Genomic DNA, 26,903 nt, shown 5'->3' on the forward strand with positions numbered 1-26,903 from the left:
ATTTCCGGACCTTGACTTTTTTACTTTGCGCAAATTTTGGACACTGAAATTTCTAAATGTATGTTAAATATATAAATAAAATGTTAACTTGTTATTGGATATATGTGTAAATACCTAAATGAATGCATGAAATGTATTTTTAGTCAAATGTAAACTGCGCTTATTAAATATTTAGTATTCATCTAAATACTGTATAAAATCTAAAAATTGATTATATTTCAAACTGGAAATGTCATTAAAATACAGACACCAAAATATAATAAAATAGACTAGTTTGATTTTTAAAAAAAATCTATTAAATGTATATTACATATTGCCTGTAGAAGCTTTTAAAATATATAATGAAATCAAAAGTAAAATATAAGAAAATCTGGTTTTATTTTTACATTTAAAAATGTGTTAACATTACATTGAATTAAATCCATGAAAATATATACATATGAGAAACAAACACATTTAATACATATATGAATAAAGTAAAAAATATGTATGTACAATACTGTAAATACAAGCAAGTGAACATTTTTGTGTGGAGCCTCAAGAATATTAAAAACAACTCGTTTGAGGAAAACACGCTTTAATAAACATGAATATCTGTTGCTTACTGCAGACAGTTGTTTAGTAACCTCAAAAGACACGTCAGTCAAATCTTGATTGTGCAATTACCGGTGAATTTTACAACTTTTCAAAAACAAAGGACGCACAAAGGTGCAAATAAAACCAGACGCTCATCCTTTATTACAGGGCCTTTTCGTATTGAAGACAGTCAGCCTTTATTGCAGGACTAAAATGGCCGCCGGCGAGGAGTAACCTCGTCGTCGAGCGTAGTCGTGAGGAAGGCGGTGGTGTTTGCAAACCCAAAAAAAGCAGTTATGCAGTTACAGGCCTGCATTTATGCGGCGGTCAGCGCTTTTTGAGGGACGACGAAGGCGGCGGAGGGTGCTGGCTCCTCTTGTGCGCCCTCAGTGCATCCACGGAAGGGAAGACCAGATCACAGTCTGCTTCGGGACACGGGATCTGCAGCTCCTCTTCCTCCTCCTCATTGTCATCGTCCTCCTCGTCGTCGTCTTCCTCCGTCTCCTCCTCGATCCTTTTCTTCCTCTTGCCGCCCACCTTCCCGGTCTTGTCTTCCCGGGGGCGCTCGCCGTTAAACAGTTTGACCTCGGCGTTGTCCACCCTCTCTTGGTGGCCGTGCAGCGCCTCGTCGGTGAGGAAGTGGCGCCAGCAGATGGAGCACAGGCGCCCGCCGCTTTTCGCCGCCGGCACCACGTCGCGGTCGTGCTCGTCGATGCAGTGCATGTGGAAATGGAGGAGGCTGCGGCAGCGCGCGTCGCAGTCTCGGCAGCGCCACACGCCCTTCACGCAGCCCTTCCGCTTGTGCCTGAAGAGCTGAGACCAAACAGTCGCGGTCAGGGAGACGACAACGTCCAGCACATTTTTCATGAAAAAAAATAGGCCTGGAAGCAATTGAGACAAATTCCAATCAAGTTGGGGACAACGTGCGCAAATAATCCGGAATGTTTCCGCTGCCATAAACGTGTGCTCGCTTATGTTTCTTGTACTCACGCTACTGAAGGTTGGAAACACTTTGTGGCAGGAGGAGCAGACGGGTAAGTCGTCGGTCCGGTGGTGGACGTCCCGATGCACGCTGAGTTCTTCGGGGGAAGCAAAAATTCTATCGCACTTGTAACACGAGAACAACGTGTTGTTCTGCGGGAAAGACGAAAAACGGTGACCAGTGACCGCCGGGTGGGAGACCGGCGAATATCGACCACGTTTACCTGCATCAGCTGCCTGGTGTACTGATCCGGGTGAGTCCTCCGCAGGTGGTTTTGCCTCGCCTTGGTGGTGACGAAGGTGATGAGGCATTGCGGACAGTGCAGATCGTCGCGATCCTCCGCTGCATCCCGACCACATACAACAATTGCAGGTGGAAGGAAGCTTTAGGCATACACGCGACCAGGAAAAAGTTGGGAAGATTTGTCTTTCGGACAAAAATTCAGATTGCACCTAAAATGCACGTACACAACTGGTCTGTATGACAGAGTACCAAGAGAGGAACTGTGGTACTGCATGCATGCGGAAGTCCGGTGTGGCGGAGAAATATGTTAGAATAGTACAGGACGTGTCTGAGGGCGGCAGAACAACGGTGAGATGTGCCGTAGGTGTGTCAGAAGAATTGAAGGCGGAGGTGGGTGTGCATCAGGGATCCGCCCTGAGCCCCTTCCTGTTTGCGGTAGTAATGAATAGACTGGAATCCCTTTGGACTATGATGTTCGCAGATGATATTGGTATCCCGTTATATATTTTCAAAGATTGCTGTGCATCTTAGGTTCATCCTGATATTACATTGAACTTCAGTCAGTCAGGATGACAACTCACAGGTTTGCAGCTGGGACGTCGCAGAAGACTCGGACGTCATCTCTGGGTTCGTCTTCATCACGTTGGTACCCACGATGACTTCCTCGATCTTCAGCACGTCCATGTCTTGATTCGATTCGCGCGGACCTGTGAAAAGAAAGAACATTTAAAGATAATGACCGCGATAAAATTACATTAGATGGTCGCGTTTGGTCGGGAACCAAACAAACGAACACAGGCAGTTCGGATGATAGCGAGCCGGTGATTGTATATATGTCAATTTTTTTAATTGGAGATATTTGCTTTGTTCCACAGGTCGCCATGTACAGTTCTTTTTTTAACTAATACTTATTGGGGCCAAGAATGACTTTTAAAAATGTAAATATTTGTGGAAAATAGATTCTCCTACCCCCTGTTGACCGTTAAGGAAGCCGCGGCGCCAAGTGATGTCTATCCGGGTCACGTGACAGGCAAAATCCCGATCGCGTATCAGGTGTCGCGATACCTCCGATTACAGGTCACAGGCGCACAAACACAATAATAATGAAAAAATAAAGATAGAAAAACGGTTTATTCTTTTGTTTATCTTTCATAATGTTTGATGTGTACAATACTGTTCTTTTTCAAAACGGTGTATATAAATCATGCGATGAATGCTGGACCGGATCAATGTAATTTTTATTTATTTCGATGGAAAAACTGAATTGATGAGTAAACTTGAGTTCCGATCTTGGTTCAGAATAAAATTTAACTCGTAATGTGAGACGAGACGTCAGACTGAAAGAACAATCACACCTTTGTACATAGCAATAGATGGATATATAAAGAACACTCATGAATATAATTATGCTAATAAAGTCATATAGAATAAGTACCACATTACTGATAAAAAAAGGTTACTTTTTCAAAATGTGTAATTTTATGATATTAAAGTCAAAGTTAATCATGGGAATAAACAAGTGGATTTCAAATATGCAACTTTAGTCTTGTAATATGTTTCTTTTTATTCTGGGAAAGGAGAAAACATCAAAAAAACAACATTAAAAATAACAAGCAGGATGAATAATAAGACGTGAATGTGGATTTAAGGTTCATAGGACTTTATTGACATTTCGATCAGACAAGACGACAAAAAAAAAGTTTTTTTTTTTTTATTAAATACTTTGTAAAGAGCACAAGCATTCGGGCGTTTCAGGTAGTGATGGGGCAGCGAAGTAACGCCAGCTGGGATGAAAAACGAGCGGAACATTTTTAAGCTGTGGCCTGCTTCTGTTGTTGGAATTGGGCGATTCGGCTTTCCATCACGGGCCTGAAGTGTCTGATCAGGCCCTGAAACGAATGAGGAAAAGTTGCAGAGTCGCGATTTATACTGTTAGCTTGATGCGCTCGACGCCTGTGTGTTAGCTGCAATTTGCTAGTTACATAAAAAAAAAATTATAAATAATAATCCAAATTTGATTAGCGTTGGGCTTACCTGCACGGGCCAGGCGGCGCCGTCTCCCAGGGCACAGATGGTGTGTCCTTCGATCTGCTTGCTGATCTCCCAGATCATGTCGATCTCCGACTGCCGCGCGTCGCCTTGCACGAAACGCCACATCATGTTGTTCATCCAGTCCACCCCTTCATAACAGAATTCAGAAGGATTTAGCCTAGCCCAGAACCGAGTGTGGAATCGCGCATGGCGGGGCAGCGGGGACCTTCTCTGCAAGGGGTGCACTGGCCGCAGCTCTCGTGCTTGTAAAACTCGATCAGACGGGCGATGGCCTTGATGATGTCGGTCTGAAAAACACCCCCAAGCGCCAAATTTAGCTATTGAGCGTGATGGGACGCTAGCCGGAATGTGACATACGGATTTGTCCATGACGATGACCGCGGCGGTACCCAGGCCCGTCTGGGCCTGGACGAGGCCGTCGAAGTCCATCAGCACTTCCTCGCACACCTTCTTGGGGATGAGCGGCGTGGACGAGCCGCCGGGGATGACGGCCAACAGGTTGTCCCATCCGCCGCGAACACCGCCTGTGACAAAAAAAAAAAAACAAAAGCTCAACGTTTCTCTTTACCATATTCACGCAGATAGTGGCCTCTAGTGAACTTGAAGACAGTCCTCAAGTAATATACCATATTTTATCTATACGTTTAGTCTTCTAACGTACCCGCGTGCCTCTCGATGAGCTCCTTCAGGGGGACGGACATCTCCTCCTCGACGGTGCACGGGTGGTTGACGTGGCCCGAGATGTTGAAGAGCTTCGTGCCGGAGTTCCTCTCCCGGCCGAAGCTCAGAAACCAGGTGCCCCCGCGGCGGCAGATGGTGGGCGCCACGGCCACCGTTTCCACGTTGGCCACCGTCGTCGGGCAGCCGAACACGCCTTCGCCGTGGAAGCAGGCGGGAAAAAAAATTAATACAGTGGTACCTCGGTTTTCGCACAAATCGGTTTTTGAACGAAAATTTCAAGATTTTTTTTTTTTTGCTTTGGTTTTCGAATGAAAAATCGAGGCACCCCTGTATAATTAATAGTAACATGGAATAAATGCCCTTTATCATTTCCAAGACGGGCGCGCAACGCCACGCATTCTTTCTCGGGGACTCACCCACGTCGGCGGGAAATGGCGGCTTGAGCCGCGGCTTGCCCTGCTTCCCCTCGAGCGACTCAATGAGCGCCGTCTCCTCGCCGCAGATGTAGGCGCCGGCGCCGCGCATCACGAACACGTCAAAGTCGTAGCCCGAGCCGCACGCGTTCTTGCCGATGAGCCCCGCCGCGTACGCCTCGTGGATGGCCACCTGAACGCGTGATGTTGCTTATAGGCGATTCATTCAGTACACATCTGTGCGCACGACACAATATGATCCATTTTCAAGTAACAACGTTCCCCTGATACCTGCAGGTTGGACGACTCGTTGTAGAACTCCCCCCGGATGTAGATGTATGCGGCGCGGGCCCCCATGGCTCTGCCGGCCACCAGGCAGCCCTCCACCAGCTTGTGGGGGTCATTCCTCATGATCTCCCGGTCTTTGCACGTGCCCGGCTCACCCTCGTCCGCGTTCACGACCAGATATTTGGGCCTTACGGAGGAACCCGAGAAGTGAAATTTAGCAAATTTAGGTTCAATAGTTAACCGCGCGTATGCTGGAAATTGTGCTGATTGAGGATTTTTCTGACCTGCCGTCACTGGGCTTGTTCATGAAACTCCACTTCATACCGGTGGGGAACCCCGCGCCTCCTCTCCCGCGCAGACCCGACACTTTGATCTCGTTGAGGATCCAGTCCACTCCCTTGAGGAGAATCTCCTTGGTCTTGTACCAGTCTCCACGCTTCAAGGCACCATTCAACCTGAAGCAAATTGTTTTTTTTTTGGTTTTTTTTTTTGTAGTTAATCAACATAAATTGGACTTGACTTTGGCAGAAGGTCTCGCTTACATCCAGTCGTGACGGCCGTAGAGGTTGGTGAAAATTCTGTCCTCATCAGCCAGTGGCCCAAATTTGGTTTTCTTTGGAGGACTCTTGGGAAGGAAACACAGACATGTTGAAACATTTTGGTTTATTTTCATAATTACTATGTAAATATACGGAGGGTACCTGCGCAGTGCTGTTGAATCGCACAACGGCGGCGTGACTGAGCGCCGCCGGGGCACGCGCCGCCCCGCTCACGACGGCCCGAGTCAGGGACAGCATCCTTGGGAAGTCAAAATTTGGGACTGCGTGTTACTTGTCTTTTCGTTTGTTTTTGATAAACATGTGCTTTTTAAAAAGTTACTAATGTGCTTCAATTCTTTGAACTGTGAACATAATTTGCTTCCATTTAATACAACTTTGTTTATTTTGGATCTACAGATGTATTGAATATATTCAATGTACTGTATTATCCCAAACTTTATGAATCCTTGTCTCCCATTATTTTAGATACGCCTCTTTCTATTGGATCTTTTGTCTGCTGCTAATTACCTGTCCACAAATAGTCTAAACATTGTAAAAGGATCACTCAAAAATGTAAAACTGGTGCTTTAAAAAAAGGCATTTTACACCCCCCAAAATGTTTTCAAAAGGTATTGTAAACAAACACGTATCCTAATAATAGCAGCCAAATAAAATACGTAGTTGCTCATAATATACATTTTATTGACACATCATATTGTCAACACAATCAAAACGTTAGGACAAAATTCAGTATAGTTTTAAATACAAACCTAATTTCGCATTTTATGCAATAAATACATAACATAACCAGAGCAAATTACCCTTTTATACACTCAACAAATATAATAGACCTTGTGTAACTTTGTTATGCAAGTAAACGGTAAGTACGAAAACACTCCTAACTCAACGCACACTTGTTAGCAGCTATCCCCCAATGTTTGATTGCAACTATAACCATATAGAGAATGTTTACATGTTTTATATCCATATTTTATTCGTGACCTCCACGCCTGCGCTGTTCGTGATAGCTTTAGCCTGTTATGCTAGGCTGACTCGCTGCCATAACCTTGCCCGCGTCACAAGTTACGCGCTAAATTGGCAACGTCACGACCCAGTACAACATAAAAGGATTTTTATTTTCAACTCATACATAATAACATTGCCCGAGTCAAAGGAGGAAAATGCTGGGTTCGCCGAAACGAGCCACCACGTACCTGCTCTTCTTCCGAGAGTTTATGAAATCCAAACCGGAAGCGCTTCTCATATTACGGAAGTAGTCCGTCGCCTCACCAAGACGGACAAGGGATTTATTTAGTTACTCGTATATATAACCTTCTGTTCACTTTAAGACATGAGAATTTCACACTTTTTTGTTTATTACTATAACAAATAGTCACGGCGGGACAGTGACGCAACTGATTAGAATGTGAGGATAAGCGGCTCAGAACATGAATGGATACGTTTAATTTAACTTCGCAGAAGCTAATATGTCTGCCCGACCCCTAGTGTGCATGTGCCCAACCTAAATATTCATCTGGAGTTATGACATCACCGCAGTTTATCCTCGGTGAACGTTGGGCAGTCAGCCCTCCAGATACATGCAGCATAATTTGAGATTATAAACGCAACATCTGCTGCCAACATTCTGCACGGCCTCAGTTCTCGAAAGCATAACAGGCTGCTTATTCAGTCAGGTCTCTTTATTATTATTATTATGAAAAAGAGTCCAATTGACCTTGCGTGAGTCATTTCTGCCACATTAAAATCATATCGCCATTATAGCCAACAGTATCATAGATGTGGAGGAGAGTGATTGCATAACACTGACAAAAAATAAATCTGTGATGCACTGAATCTACAACAAGTGGACCGCAACGTATTGAAAGATTACTGTACAGTAATTGAACACTCTAAATTGCCCGTAGGTGTGATTGTGAGAGCAACTGTTTGTCTCTATGTGCCCTGCGATTGACCGGCGACCAGTTCTGGGTGCCCGTTGACAGCCGGGATAGGCTCCAGCACTGCCCGCGACCCTCGTGAGGATAAGCGGCAAAGGAAACGGATGGATGGATGTTCATACCTTTAGGAAGATGACCACTAAAATGAGTGCACGACATTGTACAAAAGATGTTACCTGAAAAATCAAATAAAGGGACAAATTTAAATTATAAATACAGTACAGAGACATTTTGTTCTGCCTTAATAAAACAAGTCTTAAAAGTATGTCAATGTATTTACAAGGATAATTAAATACATAATTCTAGATATGTATATTAAATCATTTTTGTTCTAAATACGTTGGATACATGGATTTACAGGACTTATTATCACAGCATTAACTTGACTGTGATTGTGCATATTTTCATGAACGTGCCATTTATTTACTTAACTGCAGATGCTGGGAAGGATTTGCGGATGAAATGCAGGCCTGTAATATTGCAAGAAAAGTGGAGAATAAAATGAAAGAAAATCAATGACTTATTAGCATAATTGGTATTCGTTCTGCTCGTGAGTCACAATCAGTTTGCTGGTTTGTTGCTGTTGCTTTGTTTGCGGATCGTTCAAGTTGAAAGGGGGAGTCGGGGGAGGACGGGTGGGTTTTTTGGGGTCACTTGTTTGAGGGGGGCTGATAGCTGGGCCTCCTGGCGACCCGTCCCAGCCGGTCCACGGCCACGCTCTCAAAGGCCAGCCTCATCAGCGGGTGCTCCTCCAGCACCTCGTTGAAGCTGTCCACGCTCAGCGAGTAAAGACGGCAGTACGTCTCGGCCATCACGCTGGCCGTGCGGCGACCTTGAGTCAGCAGGCAGATCTCTGGAGAAAAAAACAAAACCCGAGAGAATTGCCGTTCCATCCCGTTTCCGCCGGTGAACGTCGGTTCAATAACCAGGCGGTACCCCCGAAATAGGCCCCGTCGCTCAGCCTGACGTCCTTGCTGCCCCGCGGGGTGACGACGACGGTGCCGTGCTGGATGAAGTACATCTTGCGACCCAGCGTTCCCTCCCGTATGACGAAGTCTCCGGGCTGGAAGACCTCGAAGCGGAGCTTGGTCAGGATCACGGTCACGAAGTGGGGGTCGGTGTTGGCGAAGAGCGGCATGTTGGCCACCAGGCCGCGGCAGTTGTAGCTGACGATCTCCTGCCCAGACGAGCGGCCCCAACGTCATCATTTATTTTTATGATGACTGATAGCATTTTGAAAACTAAATATCTGGACCTCTTTCAGCGGGTCGCTGAGCTCTCCCAGGATGCTGTCCTCGTCAAACATCTTCCCCTGGAACCTCTGCTCGTAGTAGTCGTGGATCCTCTGGCGGACGTCGGCGGGCAGCTTGTGGAACGACATGTACTGCTCCACCTGCTTGTACTGGAGGGAAAATAAAACGGGGGAATCAAACCCCAACGCGCGGGACGGCTGAGCGACGTCTGCCGCCGCGGGTTGCGCAATCGCAACAATGGTGGATTGATTCCATATTTGCGCGGATTACAAAGTCATTTGCAGTAGCTGTTAGCAAGAGCGCTTCAGCTGCGAGGGTCACGTTACGTAATGTTGCATATGTTTTTTTTTTTTTAATAACACTGTTACATTAATGGCAGCATGGTGCTTTCAGCTGGTAAAGCGTTGGCCTCACAGTTCTGAGGACCTGGGTTCGATCCCGGCCCCGTAACCCTGTGCGGAGTTTGTGCGACTGTTTGTCTCTGTGTGCCCTGCGACTGGCTGGCGACCAGTTCAGGGTGTACCCCGCCTCCTGCCCGTTGACAGCTTGCGTTGGCTCGGGTACTCCCCACGACCCTCGCTCGTGAGGATAAGCGGCAAAAGAAAAATGGATGGATGGATGGATGTGTTAGTGTTTCCATAAATGCTGAACGTTAGCATTTGTTTGCTCATTGTGATATTAATTACGCTGGAGGCATTTATTGGGCTAAATGCATTTTCCTAATTATTTTATTGAATGATATATATATAATTCTGATGAATATTGACACAAATAAGTAATCAGAACTTTATGTGTTATGGTCTCTTTCTCTGAAAAATGATAATAAAGACAAAGAAATAAAAAAGTGAATTCTAAAATCATTTCTAGAAAAAAAATTATAAATAACAAATCTGCATATTGATTGAACTTAGGGAAAAAAGTCAAAAATAAAATAACTGCCTTTAAATAGAATTTGAAAACTGACTTTTACAGAGATGAACAAATGATAAAATGAAAAAGTATCTTTACAAAAATAAAGCAATCCCAAATTACGTTTACAAAGATAGTAAATCTAAAAATATCATATATAAAAATAGAATATACGGTATTTGAACCTTTATAAAGACAATCAGTAAGAAAATCTGCCTTTTACAAAGAAGACAAAATAAATGAGAAAACAAATCTTTCTAATATAAAGAAACCAATACATAAATCCTTAACACATAATAAATAAAATGTGCTTTAAGCTTTCCAGATTCGGCGTCGGCGCCTTTACCTTCTCCTGGTACTGGCGGTGCGAGGCGTCCAAGGACTGCACCAGGTTGGTGGCGTGGCCCAGGAACATGGCGTAGCAGGTGGCGCCCACCACCATGCTGACCATGGTCAGCCACACGTCGCTCGTGCCCTCCGGAGGGTGGGCGCCGTACCCGATGCACAGCATGTGGCTCATGGCCATGAACAGGGCGTACGAGTACTGGATGTGCCAGGTGGCGTTCTGACCAGAGAGAGAGAGAACAAGTCCAGAACCGTCAGAGTAATCACCTGTAAATTTGCCGAGTCATGTTTTTTTCAACCTACACTCACTCTGTTTTTCCTAAAATAAATAAATATTCACCTGTTTCACCATTTTTTTTTCACTTTTTCTGATTCACTCAGACGCCACAAGATGGCGCCCAACCCCTGTCTCGTGATGTCACTCCCCCAAAACAAGCTTAGTACGCACGTGGCAAAAATTCATAACATATTCTGCTAACATTCCAGGCTAAATTTAGCTCCTCGCCAACGTACAGAGCTCGTCCCACTTCAACAACACCGTCATTTCCGGCCTGTAAGCCGCGACATTTTTCACACGCTTTCAACACTGCGGCTTATGCGGTGATGCAGCTAATTGTGCATTTTTTCCCAACGGCCACAAGGGGGCACTCGTGATGAAAAGGTAAGAGTGAGACTGAGGAAGTGACTTTTACCGGTAAGTTTTATTTTTTTTTTTTAACCGGCCCTGTTAGCGCTGCGGTAGCTTTAGCGCCACGCTAGCGTGTTGTTCCTGTGTTACTGCTGTGTCTCAGTGATTTTTACCAGTATGTTGTTTTTTTTTTTTTTTTAACCGGCCCTGTTAGCGCTGTGCTAGTGTGTTGCTGCTGTGTTACTTCCCTGTCACAGTGATTTTTACCGGTATGTTTTTTTGTAACCGGCCCTGTTAGCACCGCACTAGCGTGTTTCTGCTGTGTTACTGCTGCGTCTCAGTGATTTAGGTATGTTTTTTTTTTTTTAACTGGCTCTGTTAGCTATTGTGTAGCTGCTGCAGCTGTTTTTTATGTTTTTTTTACCGGTATGTTTTTTTTTTAACCGGCCCTGTTAGCACTGCGCTAGCATTACCGCTCCACTAGCGTGTTGCTGCTGTGTTCCTACCGTGTCTCAGTGATTTTTACAGTTTTTTTTAAGTGACCCTCTTAGAACCGCGCTAGCCGCGCTAGCGTGTTTCTGCTGTGTTACTGCCACAACTCAATGATTTAGGTATGTTTTTTTTTTTTTTTTTTTTAAACCGGCTCTTTTAATCCTGTGCTACCGTGTTGCTACCGTGTAGCTGCTGCGGCTTTTTTTTACCGATATGTTTTGTTTTGTTTAACCAGCCCTGTTCGTGCTACCGTGTTGTTGCTATGTTAAGATAAGGTATTAAAACTTTGAAAACTCTTTCTGTGTACTGTCTTTCTTTGTAAATATCTTCTCTTTCAATGTGGGCACCCTCGGCTTTTACACAGGTGCAATTTATGTATGTACCAAATGGTATTTCCTTTCCAAATGTACTGGGTGAGGTTTATAATCCGGAAATTACGGTAGTTCCTTGGCACAACCGTACGACTTTTCAAATCGGATGAAGCGAGCGCGAACTGACCACCATGTTGTTCTTGGACACCCAGCAGTCCGCGGGGAAGTCCTGCAGCATGGGCACCATGAAGGTCAGGCAGCCGTCCCAGTGGCACAGCAGCAGCATCATGCCGATCAGGTTGATGATCCGCACCACCGCGCTGGCCAGGTCGTACGTCATGTTGAACATCTGAAACCAGAGGAGAGAAAACGGCATTTTCTTTTTTTGTCATATTACTGTTGTTGTCCTTTGCTAATACTGTTTGTTGTCATCTGATGTGATGATAAGTACTGGAATCCTGTACTCGTACCTCCTCCCACTGGTGGACGTAACGGATAAGGCGGGATAGACGCAGGAGTCGCAGCAAGCTGAGGATCTTGGTGAAACGCACAATGCGGAGGGCGCGGGCAGTCCGGTACACGTCCGACGAGTCCTGCAGGGACTCCAGGTCCACCACCAGAAAGATGTAATCCACCGGGATGGAGGAGACGAAGTCCACCAGGAACCAGGAGCGCAGGTAGTGCAGGCGGATGTACTTGGGGTCCAGCACGATGTGGCTGTCCTCGCCCTGGATGCCCGTGCGGAAGTTGAAGACCAGGTCCATGAGGAAGAGTGTGTCGGACAGCATGTTGAAGGTGATCCAGGGGATGGTGTTCTGGTCCTCGAAGAACGTAATGCCCCAGGGCAGGATCACCAGGTTGCTCATCATTAGGAGCAGCATCACCAGGTCCCAGTAGAACCTGAAAGGAACTGACGGGGTTAATTAGAAAGCATCTCGTTGAGTTCAAACATTTGACTATTGAAGTGGCTTAGTAGGTACTCCTGTTTTGATTAGCATACAGCAATGCCGACAACGACATAATCTGTGTCTACTCGAGCGCCAAAGTCAGTCCTCATAAAGCAAGATCTTTCAAGACAGGGCTGGAAACCTCAAGGGAGAACTCTCTGCGCTCCTCTGTAGGTGTAGCTGACAACAGCGCACACGACACAATTCATGCAGTTAAGGCAACGAGAGGATACACTCTCATCAACATCGCACCCTTGTCACCCGCCGCATCGCAACGTCACCCCCGCTCTCTGTCGGACGTCCTACAAGTTCCCATCCAGTGCCCTTGCGGGGATGGTTTTGGGTTTCCCGCCTTCCCTTCCAGATTCTTTTTCCACCCGCCGTCAATCATTCCGACGTCTCGCCTTCATTACGGCGCTTTTCATTAGACGCCGAGGGGACGGAAAGCCATTGAGGAAAAGGACGTGACGGACGGCTGTCGGTTGACATGACGACTTGGTCAACGCTTCATGTTGCAACAGATTAAGTGGCCGCGTCGGAGAGTCTGGAGGCCGGGACTTGTCTTCTAGTCTAACTGTGAGAGGGGAACTTTATGAAAATGAGGTTTGCATAGATTTGGTTTTTTAATCCCACTATTCACACCTTTAGGATCATGGCCAGTAAAAACAGTTCACTACAATGTGGGAAAAAAGTTACCTGAAAAGTAAAATAAATTGACAAATAGAAATTATAAACACAGTACAAATAAATTTAGTTCTGCCTTAATAAATGGGAAAAATCTGGATTTACAAGGATAATGTAATACATATTTCTAAAAATATATATTAAAGAATTTTGGTTTTAAATGCAAAAGAATAAAAACATTCTTTTGCAATCAAATTAATTCAAAAACCATACATAACTACACAAATGTGGGGATAAATTGATACATGTAATTATGCCCTTCAACCGTAAATAATACTGATTTCTTGAAGTCTTTGTTCAGAAATCAAAATACTTGGGGGGGGGGCTTTGCACAAGATGAAAAACTAAATTGATTTGATCACATGAACAGTAAAGTGCAAAAAAAATAAATAAAAAGAATAAAATCCACCGGGAGCACGGTGGGGCAGATGGTAGAGTGTTAGCCTCACAGTTCTGAGGACCCGGGTTTGATCCCAGGCCCCACCTGTGTGGAGCTTACATGTTCTCCCCGGGCCTGCGTGGCTTTTCTCCCACATCCCGACATTAATTGGACACTCTAAATTGCCCCTAGGTGTAATTTTGACTGCGAGTGTTTGTCTCTATGTGCCCTCCGATTGGCTGGCGACCAGTTCAGGGTGTACCCCGCCTCCTGCCTGTTGACAGCTGGGATAGGCTCAAGCAGGGTGGGATAAAATCTACCTTTACGAAGATTACATTTTTTAAAAAATTGGATTATCACAACGCCAATAAAGACAACAATAACAGCGGAGTAGCTGGGGATGGCGGGGCCTAAAAAAAGACAGACGTTTTGGCAGATTGGCGCCCAAAATCCCGGCCTTATGCCTCCTCAACATCAATTCCCCGGCGGGCCGCGCTTAATTTCCCCGCCGGTTGACCTCCGCCCACCTCCGCTTTGCGGCCAAATGAAGTCACGGGGACGGATCCCGCCACCTGACCTCCACCTCCGCTTGAAAGGCAAGTTCGCGCCATAAGGCAAACGCTCCTGCGATAATCCCCAGCACAGCTGTCTGCGCGTCGTTGCATAATAAAGCAAGATTGCAATTATTCTTGTTGTTTCCTCCGCGGGGGGGTCGACCGTCTGCCGTAGGGGCCTGCGGCCTGGTTATGCGTGGTTTGAACTAGCAACTATTATTAGTTAGTAAGATGGCAAATAGCTTTTGCCAAATCCTTTAAAAAAAAAAAAAAAAAAAAATAAGGGAGGAAAGATGGAGTCGAACGAAGTGGAATAGAGGGAGGCTCACCACGAGGCTTCAATAATCCAGATGATCTTGTCCTATATACTGTATCACTAATCAAATCCCTTCATCTCCTTATACAGTGCACTGAATCTGCCGCTGTGGCGCTACGCGGGTCTTTAAAAAAATTTTGGATGCACTGCCTGTCCTTGTCGGGAATATTTTTGTGGTTGCAGGTGTGTTTGCGATTTAACAATTTCAAGTCATCACCAGAATCACGGATGACTTTAAGGGTTGTTTTGTGGAATATATTTGCATGTATTGCAGCCGTAACCGTTTTTCCTCACCTGAAGTCGCTATAAGGATGGATGATCCACACTCCAAAGGATTGGACCCTGGCCTGCTCGGCAGCGACGCCCTTGTGGCTGCCGAACATGCGCAGCGAGAACTTGTTGACGCCGGGCTGCAGCATGGATCCGAACTGCTTCTGGAAGTACGTGGACTGGTCCGGACCGACCTCCCCCAGGTCGTCTTCGTCACCCCGGTCGGGGTCCAGCGGGCCGTCGGGTTCGGCCGTGTAGTCGTCGTTGTGCGTCTTGACCAGCGAGAAGAGCGTCTGGCTCACGTCGCTTCGAATGTCCGCCTTGGCGGGGGGCGTCCCGGGGCGGCCGGCCTTCCGGGAGCCGCTCCGCCATCGGGAGAAGCGCAGGCTGCTCCAGCTCCGGTGGCGCGGCGTGTCGGCCTTGTGAGCGGGACTCTCGTTGCTGCCCTTCTGGTCGCCGAGGCTCCTGGTGGGGCTGCTCATGTTATCAGAGAAAGTGTCCACTTACAAGAAGAATGGAGCTGTCATTCTTAACCAATCGGGGAAAAACGAGCGCTGAAATTGACTGGCAGGCGCTTTCATCCAACTCCTCCCTAGACGGATGCAAATTGCCAGGCGGTAGCTCATCAAGTAACCTTCAATAATCGGCTTGTTGCAACACATGCGTCCACTCACCTCCCTCTCTCTCGACCCCCCCCCCCCCCCACCCCCCCACCGCGTTCCCTCCCACTCTCCCTTCTAACGCGGCCGCCCAGAGCCGTGGTGCGTCTGCGGGTCGCATTGCGGAGATACGGTCGTTCGGTGTCGAGCGGGGGCCCATCGAGTATGAACTACCCGTTAAGCGGGCGGTAAAGAAAATCAGCTCTCTGACCTCAAGACCGACAAACGTAATCGAAATGCCCCAAAACTTTTACAGTTCCGCATGCGTCACCTGAAGTCACTCTTGGAGCGATGTTTGGACACCTTTAGAGATGAAATTTCCACTCCCCGCTTGCATTTTGAAACCCACTGACTCACAGGAATCCATCCATCCATTTTCTTTGCCGCTTATCCTCACGAGGGTCGCAGGGAGTGCTGCAGCCTAACCCAGCTGTGGCAGGAGGCGGGGTACGCCCTGAACTGGTTGCCAGCCAATCGCAGGGCACATAGAGACAAACAGCCGCAATCACAATCACACCTCGGGGCAATTTAATTTATGCTTTTGGGGATGTGGGAGGAAACCGGAGTGCCCGGAGGAAACCTACGCAGGCACGAGGAAAACATGCAAACTCCACACAGGTGGGTCTGGGATCGAACCCGGGACCTCAGAACTGTGAGGCCAACACGTTACCAGCTAATCCACCACGCCGCCCTTACAGGAATATTTTGGTATTATTTTTCGGCGCCACGGTGGATCAGCTGGGAAATCCTTGGCCTCACAGTTCAGAGGGCTTGGGTTCAAATCCCAGCCCTGCCTGTGTGGAGTTTGCATGTTTCTCCGAGCACTCTGGTCTTCCTCCCACATCCCAAAAACATGTGACATTAATTGGACACTCTAAATTGCCTCAAGCACTCCCCCCAACCCTCGTGAGGATAAGTGGCAAAGAAAATGGATGGATTAATTTTGGTCCTCAGATGTGTAAAGGGGGTTGTAGCTTTTGCACACCCCAGACCAGGGGTGTCAAACTTGTTTTTCTCGCAGGCCGCATTGTAGTTCCGGCTTCCCTCAGAGGGCCGTTGTGACTGTGAGACAATAAAAACATTTAATCCTAGAAAATTATATTATATTTTCATCATCAATTTAGTTTTGGAATCAGAAATCAAGGGCAACGTGTTTTTCAATTGTTAACAAAAAATGCTCGTAATATCTCAACTTCATCATTTATGATAATGACATTTTTTAAATATTTTGCAAGAATCATGAAAATTGACACTGTAGATTTGGCTGCGCGGGCCACATAAAATCACGTGGCGGGCCGAATCTGGCCCCCGGGCCTGAGTTTGACCCCGACGGGCTATTGCTCAACAGAAATTATAGTTTTTTTGTGTATTATATTGTAGTCACAAGTGTAGAGGGGATCTTGCGGTCACTTTTAGACACACTAGACAGGCCTCACGCGAAATCACCAAGTTGCAACGGGTACGGCTACACCGGAGTTTCTGTCCCGCGCGAGATGCGGTCAGGGGCCGCGCCAAATCAGCAGCGGGGCAGATCGCCTTGCAAAGTTGTCACGTACACCGGCGACACAGAACCCACTCGAGATGCACTCCGGGTCACAATTACAGGTGCTTGTGTTACCGCCGACGATCGCGTCGTGAGATCTAAAGCGGGGAAACAACAAGAGCGGAGAGAAAGTGCGGCCGTGCGGCCAACACGAGGGGAGGGAAAACAAATTATTAATCGGGATTCTGTGTGAAAACAGGAAGCATCTGGTTCAACACACCGGCGGCTGTTTTTGAGAACAAAAGCGCCAAGTCGGCAATTTTTTTTCTGGCAGCGGGAGTTTACCGTGACCTTTTTTTTTTGGGTAGGAGGAAGACTTGTTTTTCTAAACAGGCCAGGGTGCGCCATGTTCTTCGCCCGCACACATTGTCCGCGGTCAGCGCATTTTTTTCCCCCACAAACACTTGATAAGAAATCGGCTTCCAGGTTGACCGACGTGCTAACAGGAGTGTAGAACATTCCGTAAGAGCGATTCTCCCACTCGTTTGAAAATAGATCTTTGTGAGCGCGGCACGGTGGGCTCAGCTGGTAAAGCGTTGGCCTCGCAGTTCTGAGGACCCGGGTTCGATCCCGGCCCCGCCTGTGTGGAGTTTGCGTGTTCTCCCCGTGTCTGCGTGGGTTTTCTCCGGTCCCCCCCCCCCCACATCCCAAAAACAGGCAACATTAATTGGACATGCTAAATTGTCCCTATTATGCAATTTATATATATTTTTTGGAAAAATCTTTTATAATTTAAAAAAATTGAAGTAAAAGTATCACTTTATTTCTTTATTTTTAATTATAATTTTTCAGGGAATGAGACCATAACACATATCGTTATGAGCACTTATTTGTGCCAGTATTTATCAGAATTATACTGTATATCTAAAAAAGTAAAATACAAAATATTTTCATTTTATTCATGAGTTTGTGCATAAAGCGGTCGATTTTACTATTTTCATTTTCTTTTGTATATACAATTTATGAGAGAAAAATTCCTTTTTAAATCACTGTTTAGAAATATTTTAACTAAACTGTTAAATTTGTTTCACTAATATGGAATGGTCATCCTCTAAAATAAATAGACAAATATATATAAATTTGCGGCACGGTGGGTCAGCCGGGTAAATCGTTGGCCTCACAGTTCTGAGCACCCGGGTTCGATCCCGGCCCCGCCTCTGTGGCGTTCGCACGTTCGCCCCGTGCCTGCGTGGGTTTCCTCCGGGTGGGCACTCCGATTTCCTCCCACATCCCAAAAACATGCAACGTTAATTGGACACTCTAATGTAATTTTGACTGCGACTGTTTGTCTTTATGAGCGCTGCGATTGGCTGGCGACCAGTTCAGGGTGTACGCCGCCTCCTGCCTGTTGAGAGCTGGGATAGGCTCCGGCACTCCCCGCCACCCTCGTGAGGATAAGCGGCAAAGAAAATGAAGGGTTGGATGGATGGATGGATGGACATTAAAATAAACAGTCAGTAGGAATTGATAAGCAGATGATACTGATAATGGGCTCTGAATCACTACATTTCCGTGAATCCCCATCCCTATAACGGCAACTTTTTTTTTTTTATATTCGACAGATATTGTTTCCCACTTCCTTAAAGTCGCCTCCCCCGCTTCGGAGGACGGGCTCACACCCAGTGCCTCCCTCGCCCCCTCGCTCATATAAGCTGCATTCTTGGGAACTTGTTGCATTTCGGGTCTACGCATTAAGAAAAACAAAATACTCACTCCAGCCATGACCTGGATTGGACTTCTTCAGGGATTTGGGATTCTTCTGATAGTCTCCAACGCGAATGTTGGAGGTAATACTGATTTATTTTTTTTCATAATGAAATTATAAAGAGTACCTTGAGGATGATCCGTTTGTCCTGTTCCTCCAGCAGAATCCACATCTGTGGACGTGCCTTTCCCGCCGGCCCGGCCCACGGTGTTCAACCAGGGAGCCATCTGCAGCCAGGGCCACGGTCGCCCCAGGTACCCGGACAGCTTCTTTCCCAGGTCGGGCTTGGGACACTTCAAGCGGCGCGGGAAGGCCATCAACCGGCTGGAGTTCTGGTACGCGTGGTGCTGCGGTCTGCAGGGAGAGGACAGGGAAGCCGGCATACTCTGCTGCGCCAGGCAAGCTGTGAGTCCCACGTCACATCCATCCATTTTCTTAGCCGCTCATCCTCACGAGGGTCGCGGGGAGCGCAGGAGCCGATCCCAGCTGTCAACGGGCATGAGGCAGGGTATAAACAGTTTATCACACGATGCGACTCCGCGCTAATCCCTATCTGTTTTATTATTTGTGGACAGTGGAAACAGGCCCTGAGTCAGTTCTGCATCGAGGAGTACGGCACCATGACGGCGCACTACGAGTGCTGCAGGAAATACGGGGACCAACGCTGGAGCTGCTTCGACAGCGAGCTGTCAAACCCGGACTATATCGCCACACCGGGCTACATTGCGCCCGCAATGCCCTACGAGCCCGGCTTCATCTTTGACCCGCATGTTTGCTAAAGGTACGCAAAATTTGGGGAATTAACAATGAAGAATCATGAAAAAAATAAGTTTTAATTTTTCTACAGGTGGTCAGAAGGGGGGAGAAGCGCTTTCAGCCAACAGGAGTGTTCGATCCTTCCTGCAATACAGAACTTTCTTGTTCTTCTTGTTTTTTATAGCCTCCAAAAATGTAACTCACAAATTTCTCTACCAGCATTTTCCTTGGATTGGTTTTACTCTAACTCATATGACACCAATAAAACTAAAAAAAAAAAAAAAAAAAACTTACTGCATGTTGTGATGAAACTCTTATGAGGATAAAGTCACATTTTGAGTATACGGGGAGGGAAAATATATTTTTAAGATTGAAGTTGATTCAAAAATTCCATATTTGAGATTTTGAGGTAAAAAGGTGCGTATTTTTAAGGAAAAAATATTTTTAGAAGTCTGTCACGAGAAAAAAAAGTTGTCTTTTTAAATAAATACAACTTTAAACTAGGTAATGTAACTTTTAGGGAAAATTTACGACTATTCTAGTATTACTGGTATACAGCTTCATAGCTCGAAAATATATATATTTTCTTAAAAACAAAATTAAGCATTTTTTCTTGAAAATATGCAATTTTCTTTCCATCATATAATAACTTACATTTTTAAATTATACCTCATTTAATCTTGGAAATATAAAACATTTTTCTCGAACATATTACCACTCGATTTTCATAACAAAGGTATGACTAATTTTGAAAATGTTTGACTTTTCTCTCATAAGACTTAATGTATTTTTTTCTTTTCAGCGTGCCACTTACAGTACTTCCATCTTAGTATTGTTTATTGCATGAGTATTTCTAATATTTTGGCTTTTTTTTTTAAATGCAGTAGAAGCTTCAGTATGTGCCGCTGCAATCCACACTATGTACACAAGAGGGCCCTGTTTTCATGGTTAACGTTGTCATCTTGACGTGTATTTTTTTGAAAGTTGTTTACATTTATCCCAAATGGAAATTTGTACTTGAAAAAAATATAATAAACTAATAATTTCCAACTCTGACTGACTTTGTTTTTCGCTTTCAAAAACTTTGACAGCTCATGATATTCAATAGCATGTATACGCACACTTCCCTTGGTTCATCTTTTAATTTTCAAAATAAAAGATTAGTCTGGGCGTTCCCATGACTACAATTGACATTAATCGAAGAAAAGATTTATAAAACAATGTATCAATTTTACGCGTTCATTGTGTACATTGAGAGGCAAAATGTGACTTGTGGGAATGTTTGCGCCGCTTTCAATGTTTTTTTTCCCCCCCTGAATGACTTTGGCCGGATGTTATGTTCTCATTCCTTTGGCTAACCACCGCCGACTACTTCCGTGTTTGCTTCCTTGTTCACGAAAACCCAAAAGTCAGTAGGCAAAATATGTCGTTTTATCTGTTTTTATTTAGTTTCCTCTCTGATTCTAGTTAGATTTTTGTCTTCGGTTTGTTTGTTTTTTTTTTTTAAGTTTGAACAAGTCTTGGAATGGCCACGGCCGCAACTCCGGAGGAACCGGAGGGGCTCCAAAGCCACCCTGGAAGTAAGTCTGACGTCAATATTTTGCTGGAAAGAAATATTAACCTTTCCTTTCCGTCACCTATCTCACCATAACATTATAAAACGGCCAACCACAACAAACCATTAAATTGTGACTGTATAAAGTTCTTTAAAGCAAAGTAAAAGTTAACAAGGTGTGTCTTCATGTTTGGGCCTCAGCCCAGGTGCACTTCTCCGCAGTAATGTTTCACTTTTAAACTGCCAAAGGCACGTTTTTTTTTCACAATTATTTTTACACTATCTTCCCCTTTGTCTCCAGATTCAACTGAAGCGGGGAAAGAGGTAAGTCGAGGAGGTGCAGTCACAAACGGATGAGCATGACATCCAATGATTACTTCGATTAATCGTTTTGAGACATTGTTTCACTTAAAATTGTCCAAATGCTTATTAATAAATAAGGCTTTCAGTAAATATTGTCAAATCTCTGTTATACGTTTGTATCTGATCAAAATTTGACATTTTTTAACATCTGTTTTGCCTTTGGAAATTTGGAATCATTGCCTGCTTTTTATTAAAGGGATGGATGGGGGTGGGGGTGGGGGTGGGGGGGGGTGTTTGGTGTCACTGTTCCAATATTTTTGGAGAGGAGGGAATTATGCCTTTGTCCTTACCGCTAGATTCCAGCTCCGGTTTTGAAGAATACAAGTGGCCACCGGGGAGGGGATCAGACTGGGGAGACCGTCTACAAAAAGGTGAGACGAGTGGTCAATCCCTAATTTCCTTTTGGGGTGGGGGGGGGTGTCGCCTTGGGGACCCCTGAACTCCATCGATTTTCCCCGGGATACTCACGCTCGCATCTGCCTTCGTCGCCGTCGCCATCCTTCCAGACGCCTTCGTGGGCTCTGCAAGGCGCCATCCAGCTGGGGATCACGCACACGGTGTGCAGCTTGGCTCAGAAGTCCGAGCGGGACGTGCTGCTGCAGGACTTCGAAGAGGTGGAGAGCATCTACTTCCCCGGGTGGGCGGCCTGAAACCACAACAATTCAGGCGTGACCGACCGCGACTTGATTTGCGACTTGATTCGTCCTCCGCAGCGAAGGCAGCAGCCACACGCCGGCGCACCACTACGGAGACTTCGGCTTCAAGACGTACGCGCCCATTGCCTTCCGCTACTTCAGGGAAATGTTTTGCATCCAGCCCGATGACTACATGGTATGTTTTATATATTTTTTTCCAAACAACATTTTAATAAACATTTCCAGCTCACTTGGATGTGTTCTCCCAGTGTTCTCTGTGCAGCGAGGACCTGATCGAGCTCTCCAACCCGGGAGCCAGCGGCTCGCTCTTCTACCTCTCGCATGACGACCAGTTCATCATGAAGACGGTCCAGCGCAAGGAGGCGGAGTTCCTGCAGAAGCTCCTGCCAGGATACTTCATGGTAAGGGGTTCCCGTGGGTTTAGGGAGGGGACGGGGCGTGTTCGGTGCTTGGAGGGGGGGGGGACGGCGCTGGCGGGTGTGGTCGCAAAACTGAAACTTAAAGGAATTGACGAAAGGGCACCACCTGCAGTGGAGACTGCGGCTTAATTCGATTCAACACGGGAAAGCTCACCCGGCCCGGACATTTTCTTTTTTTTTTTTTTGTAGTTGATAACCCACTACTCCCATCTTTCCGACATCCCCCCCCCCCCCCCCCCCCCCCATCCTCCAGAACCTGAACCAGAACAAGCGCACCCTGCTCCCCAAGTTTTACGGCCTCTACTGCATCCAACGAAACGGCACCAACATCCGCATCGTGGTCATGAACAACCTGCTGCCGTCCTCGGTCCGGCTGCACCTCAAGTTCGACCTGAAGGGCTCCACGTACAACCGCCGGGCCTCCTCCAAGGAGCGGGCCAAGGCCTTGCCCACCTACAAGGACCTGGACTTCCTGCAGGACATGCCAGACGGGATGCTGCTGGACCCCGACATGTACAACGCCTTCTGCAAGACGGTGCAGCGGGACTGCCTGGTGAGTATAATATGCAATTTGCATACATTACAGCGAAATATGTCAAGCAAAAATTTCAATCGGCACTTTTTCTATCATTTTTTTGTGACTTATTTTTCTGAATGGCGACATTTCCTTTCCTATGCTAGCTAGTAACAGTGGATCTATTTTTTTTTTTTAATCTGTGGTGTGACACCTTTGCTAACTTGTTGTGCTGAGCATAGGGGACAGTTTTACACTCCCCGAAGATGAGGGAAAATTTCCAAATTTAAAAATGTCGGATTGTGCAAAATTACGTAGCTGCCATCCAATTAATGTTGGTTTTCTATTTGGTTTTCAGGTGCTCCAGAGTTTCAAGATTATGGACTACAGTCTCCTGCTCGGAATCCACATGGTAGATCAGGCCGGCGGAGAGACCGCGCAGACGGAGCCGGCGGCGGAGAGGAGGAAGCCCCAGAACCAGAAGGTCCTGTACAACACGCCCATGGAGGCCATCCAGGCCGAGGCCAGGGACGCCGGCTCGCCGGGAAGCCGCGACTCGTGAGTCCCGACACGTCACCTCGGGCGTTCACACAAGTCACGTTTCCCGCAAAGAAAAAGTTCTATTATTGACTAGATACATGTTTGTACACACAACTTCCATAAATTTCACTCCATTCAAAGCGTTCCAACTTGGAACCGTTTAGGGGAATTCCCACTTGATCCACAATTCCACTTTACCCGTGACTTAATTCTCAAATTTATTAACCCTTCCACAACTCTCATGCAATTCAAACCAGTCAGGACACCCTAGGGACAATTTTTTACATTCTAAAAATTCCCCACTTTGTCCCGAATTTCCAGTTTTCAAATGTAACCCTTATATCCTTCCACATTAAACAATTCAAAATTAAAAAAAAAAAAAATCCCTACAATTTTTCAGCATTCCACCAGTCCTCTCCACCCATCCATTTTCTTTGCCCCTTATCCTCACGAGGGTGGCGGGGAGTGCTGGAGCCTATCCCAGCTACCCTGAACTGGTCGCCAGCCAATCGCAGGGCACATAGAGACAAACAGGCGCACTCACAATCACACCCAGGGGCAATTTAACGCGTCCAATTAATGTTTCATGTTTTTGGGATGTGGGAGGAAACCAGAGTCCCTGGAGAAATCCCACGAAGGCACGGGGTGAACATGCAAACTCCACACAGGATCAAACCCGGGACCTCAGAACTGTGAGGCCAGCGCTTTACCAGCTGAAACCACCGTTCCGCCTCCACCAGTCCTACTTTTTGAAAAAAATTCCACATTTCCAGTGTGAAAATTCCCAAATTCGTGGAGAAACTTTAATGCACCTCAGCCCACCGCTCATCTTTTCTTCCTCAAAAAGTTTCTCCGTTTCAAATTCATCTTTTCATTCTATTTGATTCATCAGCACGGGAGGGATTCCGGCACGAAACTCCAAAGGCCAGAGACTGCTGGTGTACATCGGCATCATTGACATTCTGCAGTCTTACAGGTGAGCTAAAGTTTCTTTACTTTGCACTCTAAAATGTACCCCAAAAAAACCCCACAAAACTTGCCATGATATAAAAAAACTTTACATGTTTCCCAGATTTATCAAGTTGCTGGAGCACACGTGGAAGTCTCTGGTTCAAGACGGGGTACGTGGAACCTGCAAAGTCCTTAAAAACGATTCCTCAAACTATTGCCCTGAGTCATTGTCTCGCTTTCAGGATACAGTCTCGGTGCACAGGCCCGATTTCTACGCCGACCGATTCCAGAAGTTCATGTGCAACACGGTCTTCAAGAGAGTCCAATGTAGGGGATGTTCTATAGTTATCCGCGCATCTACTCAACTGCAGATCAGGGAGACGTCCCTTATTTACCGTAATTCGCAGCCTACAGAGCGCACCTGGTTACTATATTAGTATTAATATTTACAAAGAAAGTGCTAACGCTAGTGCTAACGCCGCGCTAGCAATAACAGGGCCGGTTAATTAAGATAAAACTTACTGGTAAATATCACTGAGACACGCCAGTAACACAGCAGCAACACGCTAGCACAGCGCTAACAGGGCCGGTAAAAGTTATTTCCTCGGCACATATATTCCACCGGTCTCACTCTTACCTTTTCCGCTCGAGCGCCCCCTTGCGGCCGTTAGAAATAATGCACAAATTAGCCGCATCACCACATAAACCGCAGGGTTGAAAGCGTGTGAAAAAAGTTGCGGCTTGTAGGCCGGAAATTACGGTATTTGTTTTCCGCAAGTGGCGATACAATTTATAAATACTAAATTATTTTGTGATGTGATAATTTACAATGTAAATCTGCTGTAGTATAATATACTAATATTAAACTAATCATAAATTACGGTAGATAATCTTTGTCAAAAATGTCATCTCCATATAAAATCATCTTACGGCTACGGAGGGAATTGGTTACCATTGGAGGATGTTTACAGGAGAGTCAAACTGGACTTTCAGTGAACCCTCTCTTGTCCGTTTGTGATTATTAAGTGAGGAAATTACATTTTTTGGGGTGTTGGGGGAAGGGAATCTTCTATTTAAAACGCACTTATCTCTGTTACTTTTCATCCTTTTAAATAATCCGATTTTCGTCCTGTGTTTTAGTGAAGACGTCGCCGTCAAAGAGGCGCCACAGCACTATGAGGAAGTCTGACAGCGCCGCGGCACAGCAGCGAGAACAGAAGAGCAACCAGAATCAGAACCAGAACCAGCAGCCGGTTGTCAAGGATGAGAAAAGCTCGGACAGCAAAGAGGGCACGGCCCAAGGCGATGGTAAAAACCGGAAACGCGAGGCTGTTTGTGCGTGGCGTTGAACACGGGCATTTCCAGCGTGCCAGTGCTGAAATGATTTAGCGCGGTTATTCTCACACGTGTGTTATGCAGGCTCCGCCTAGCGGCGTCAGAATAAGAATTGATGTTCAAACGGTGCATGCTTAACAGTGGGTTTAGTGCAATACATTTCTTTGAGTTAAGTTGTATAAAAATTGAAAAAAATGTACACTACTCAGCAAGTGTGCGCAACATTTGAAGTGAATCGTTAAATCCAGTTTTTATTTTGCAACAATACAATATGAAATACACATTTTAGGACTCGGCGTTGTCTTTGAACACTTGGGCCTACTACGCTACTGTACAAAAAATGTGTGTCATAATAGTGGTGTCAAATGTTCCTATTTCTTTTTTTCGGACAGATAAAAAGGAAGCACCTAAATCCAATGAGGCAAACGGAAAGACCTGATCGCAACTCTCAACTGAATCTTAGTCGAAAAGTTTTTTTTGGGGGGGACGGACCATTTTTAACTCCACTTTGATTGCGTTTGGACTTACGATGTCGTATTTTTTACTCATCTCATTGGAATGTTTTGACGTGCTGCCAAAGATGTTTCTCACCTTTAACTTGAGCGTTATTCGGCGTGTATTGTGGACTTTGGGAGGAGGAAATCCACCGTGTTCAATGGATGGACCAAACCACCTGAATTGAGTGCCAAAACACAAAGCCATAAAAAAAAATCTGTACATTGAAAATAATGTATGATAATGTCTAATCTCTATGTGTTTACAATTTTGATATGCAGGTGTTACACTTTATACTGTACAAATAGTAACAATGAGTTATTTATGACTGTTTTACACTGCGATGTTTTGTATGCTCAGTATATTTACAGGTTCAAGAAAGGGTGCAATCATCGGGTCTGGGGCGGATTAGTATTTTATCCTTATGCAATGTGCCTTAGGGACCATAAATCCTGTATATTTATTTGGACATTACTGTTTGCCTTTTTTTTTTTTTTTTTTGTCTCTGTTGCATTTTTATCCTACTTTTGTCAATAAAGTTGACTTTTATGATACGACTTGCTTTTTTTTATTCGTGTAAAATATCTTGATT

General features: G+C 45.7%; 5 protein-coding genes and 1 long non-coding RNA gene across 10 annotated transcripts; 2 read left to right on the forward strand and 4 right to left on the reverse strand.

Moving 5' to 3' along the window:
• Window positions 1–709: 709 nt before the first annotated feature.
• LOC133499650 (PR domain zinc finger protein 10-like) lies at window positions 710–2,885 on the reverse strand. Its single transcript, XM_061817905.1, has 5 exons — window positions 2,771–2,885; window positions 2,383–2,508; window positions 1,782–1,900; window positions 1,567–1,710; window positions 710–1,389 (listed from the first exon to the last, which is right to left on the reverse strand). The coding sequence occupies exons 2-5, from the start codon at window positions 2,483–2,485 to the stop codon at window positions 904–906; spliced, it is 852 nt and encodes a 283-aa protein (XP_061673889.1). The 5' UTR covers window positions 2,486–2,508; window positions 2,771–2,885; the 3' UTR covers window positions 710–903.
• Window positions 2,886–3,440: 555 nt separating this feature from the next.
• ndufv1 (NADH:ubiquinone oxidoreductase core subunit V1) lies at window positions 3,441–7,879 on the reverse strand. 2 transcript variants are annotated; one of them, XM_061817689.1, is made up of 11 exons: window positions 7,855–7,879; window positions 5,937–6,033; window positions 5,778–5,860; window positions 5,520–5,690; window positions 5,239–5,422; window positions 4,951–5,140; window positions 4,515–4,727; window positions 4,211–4,377; window positions 4,059–4,140; window positions 3,836–3,981; window positions 3,441–3,690 (listed from the first exon to the last, which is right to left on the reverse strand). In XM_061817689.1, exons 2-11 carry the CDS (start codon window positions 6,030–6,032, stop codon window positions 3,613–3,615), a joined length of 1,410 nt encoding a protein of 469 aa, XP_061673673.1. In that variant the 5' UTR covers window position 6,033; window positions 7,855–7,879; the 3' UTR covers window positions 3,441–3,612. The 2 variants fall into 2 exon arrangements, with proteins under 2 accessions (XP_061673673.1, XP_061673669.1); XM_061817685.1 differs by lacking the exon at window positions 7,855–7,879 and adding an exon at window positions 6,989–7,477.
• Window positions 7,861–16,187, reverse strand: hcn3 (hyperpolarization activated cyclic nucleotide-gated potassium channel 3). Of its 2 annotated transcripts, XR_009794656.1 has the most exons (9): window positions 15,751–16,187; window positions 14,845–15,294; window positions 12,141–12,570; window positions 11,858–12,019; window positions 10,241–10,459; window positions 8,988–9,134; window positions 8,669–8,909; window positions 8,165–8,585; window positions 7,861–7,908 (listed from the first exon to the last, which is right to left on the reverse strand). XR_009794656.1 is itself a non-coding variant. In XM_061817452.1 (8 exons), exons 1-8 carry the CDS (start codon window positions 15,852–15,854, stop codon window positions 8,383–8,385), a joined length of 1,956 nt encoding a protein of 651 aa, XP_061673436.1. In that variant the 5' UTR covers window positions 15,855–16,187; the 3' UTR covers window positions 7,900–8,382. The 2 variants fall into 2 exon arrangements, 1 of the variants encoding a protein (XP_061673436.1); XM_061817452.1 differs by having other exon boundaries at window positions 7,900–8,585.
• A 2,464-nt stretch (window positions 16,188–18,651) lies between these two features.
• Window positions 18,652–20,539, forward strand: ecm1a (extracellular matrix protein 1a). Of its 2 annotated transcripts, none has more exons than XM_061818132.1 (4): window positions 18,652–18,809; window positions 18,888–19,132; window positions 19,303–19,508; window positions 19,575–20,539. In XM_061818132.1, exons 1-3 carry the CDS (start codon window positions 18,743–18,745, stop codon window positions 19,504–19,506), a joined length of 516 nt encoding a protein of 171 aa, XP_061674116.1. In that variant the 5' UTR covers window positions 18,652–18,742; the 3' UTR covers window positions 19,507–19,508; window positions 19,575–20,539. The 2 variants fall into 2 exon arrangements, with proteins under 2 accessions (XP_061674116.1, XP_061674124.1); XM_061818140.1 differs by having other exon boundaries at window positions 18,656–18,809; window positions 18,891–19,132.
• On the reverse strand, window positions 19,075–22,011 carry LOC133499877 (uncharacterized). Its single transcript, XR_009794768.1, has 3 exons — window positions 21,870–22,011; window positions 21,692–21,762; window positions 19,075–19,213 (listed from the first exon to the last, which is right to left on the reverse strand). It is a non-coding gene; the product is annotated as an uncharacterized LOC133499877 (long non-coding RNA).
• On the forward strand, window positions 20,822–26,823 carry LOC133499514 (phosphatidylinositol 4-phosphate 5-kinase type-1 alpha-like). 2 transcript variants are annotated; one of them, XM_061817637.1, is made up of 14 exons: window positions 20,830–20,891; window positions 20,992–21,063; window positions 21,340–21,362; window positions 21,698–21,772; window positions 21,908–22,038; window positions 22,115–22,232; window positions 22,306–22,458; window positions 22,730–23,029; window positions 23,349–23,548; window positions 24,423–24,506; window positions 24,603–24,651; window positions 24,724–24,808; window positions 25,622–25,789; window positions 26,209–26,823. In XM_061817637.1, exons 2-14 carry the CDS (start codon window positions 21,009–21,011, stop codon window positions 26,253–26,255), a joined length of 1,488 nt encoding a protein of 495 aa, XP_061673621.1. In that variant the 5' UTR covers window positions 20,830–20,891; window positions 20,992–21,008; the 3' UTR covers window positions 26,256–26,823. The 2 variants fall into 2 exon arrangements, with proteins under 2 accessions (XP_061673618.1, XP_061673621.1); XM_061817634.1 differs by having other exon boundaries at window positions 20,822–21,063; window positions 26,209–26,822.
• The last annotated feature ends 80 nt before the right edge of the window (window positions 26,824–26,903 follow it).

Source organism: Syngnathoides biaculeatus, chromosome 1 (genome assembly GCF_019802595.1).
Source record: "Syngnathoides biaculeatus isolate LvHL_M chromosome 1, ASM1980259v1, whole genome shotgun sequence".
Taxonomy (NCBI): domain Eukaryota; kingdom Metazoa; phylum Chordata; class Actinopteri; order Syngnathiformes; family Syngnathidae; genus Syngnathoides; species Syngnathoides biaculeatus.

What these genes read in the sequence shown, in the direction of transcription:
- ndufv1 (XM_061817685.1), bottom strand. Translation starts at nt 7,038, where the DNA reads ATGAGAAGCGCTTCCGGTTTGGATTTCATAAACTCTCGGAAGAAGAGC. An exon ending in AACTCTCGGAAGAAGAGCAG is followed by an intron (nt 6,034 to 6,988) that starts GTACGTGGTGGC and finishes TGACTTCCCAAG; the next exon opens with GATGCTGTCCCTGACTCGGG. An exon ending in GCCATTTCCCGCCGACGTGG is followed by an intron (nt 4,728 to 4,950) that starts GTGAGTCCCCGA and finishes TCCACGGCGAAG; the next exon opens with GCGTGTTCGGCTGCCCGACG.
- LOC133499514 (XM_061817634.1), top strand. Translation starts at nt 21,009, where the DNA reads ATGGCCACGGCCGCAACTCCGGAGGAACCGGAGGGGCTCCAAAGCCAC. An exon ending in GCTCCAAAGCCACCCTGGAA is followed by an intron (nt 21,064 to 21,339) that starts GTAAGTCTGACG and finishes CTTTGTCTCCAG; the next exon opens with ATTCAACTGAAGCGGGGAAA. An exon ending in CGGTGCAGCGGGACTGCCTG is followed by an intron (nt 23,030 to 23,348) that starts GTGAGTATAATA and finishes TTTGGTTTTCAG; the next exon opens with GTGCTCCAGAGTTTCAAGAT.
- LOC133499650 (XM_061817905.1), bottom strand. Translation starts at nt 2,485, where the DNA reads ATGGACGTGCTGAAGATCGAGGAAGTCATCGTGGGTACCAACGTGATG. An exon ending in GACGTCCCAGCTGCAAACCT is followed by an intron (nt 1,901 to 2,382) that starts GTGAGTTGTCAT and finishes GTCGGGATGCAG; the next exon opens with CGGAGGATCGCGACGATCTG. An exon ending in ACACCAGGCAGCTGATGCAG is followed by an intron (nt 1,711 to 1,781) that starts GTAAACGTGGTC and finishes TCTTTCCCGCAG; the next exon opens with AACAACACGTTGTTCTCGTG.
- hcn3 (XM_061817452.1), bottom strand. Translation starts at nt 15,854, where the DNA reads ATGGATGGATGGATTCCTGTGAGTCAGTGGGTTTCAAAATGCAAGCGG. An exon ending in TCAGCGACCCGCTGAAAGAG is followed by an intron (nt 8,910 to 8,987) that starts GTCCAGATATTT and finishes TCGTCTGGGCAG; the next exon opens with GAGATCGTCAGCTACAACTG. An exon ending in CGACGGGGCCTATTTCGGGG is followed by an intron (nt 8,586 to 8,668) that starts GTACCGCCTGGT and finishes TTTTTTCTCCAG; the next exon opens with AGATCTGCCTGCTGACTCAA.
- ecm1a (XM_061818132.1), top strand. Translation starts at nt 18,743, where the DNA reads ATGACCTGGATTGGACTTCTTCAGGGATTTGGGATTCTTCTGATAGTC. An exon ending in CTCCAACGCGAATGTTGGAG is followed by an intron (nt 18,810 to 18,887) that starts GTAATACTGATT and finishes CTGTTCCTCCAG; the next exon opens with CAGAATCCACATCTGTGGAC. An exon ending in TCTGCTGCGCCAGGCAAGCT is followed by an intron (nt 19,133 to 19,302) that starts GTGAGTCCCACG and finishes ATTTGTGGACAG; the next exon opens with TGGAAACAGGCCCTGAGTCA.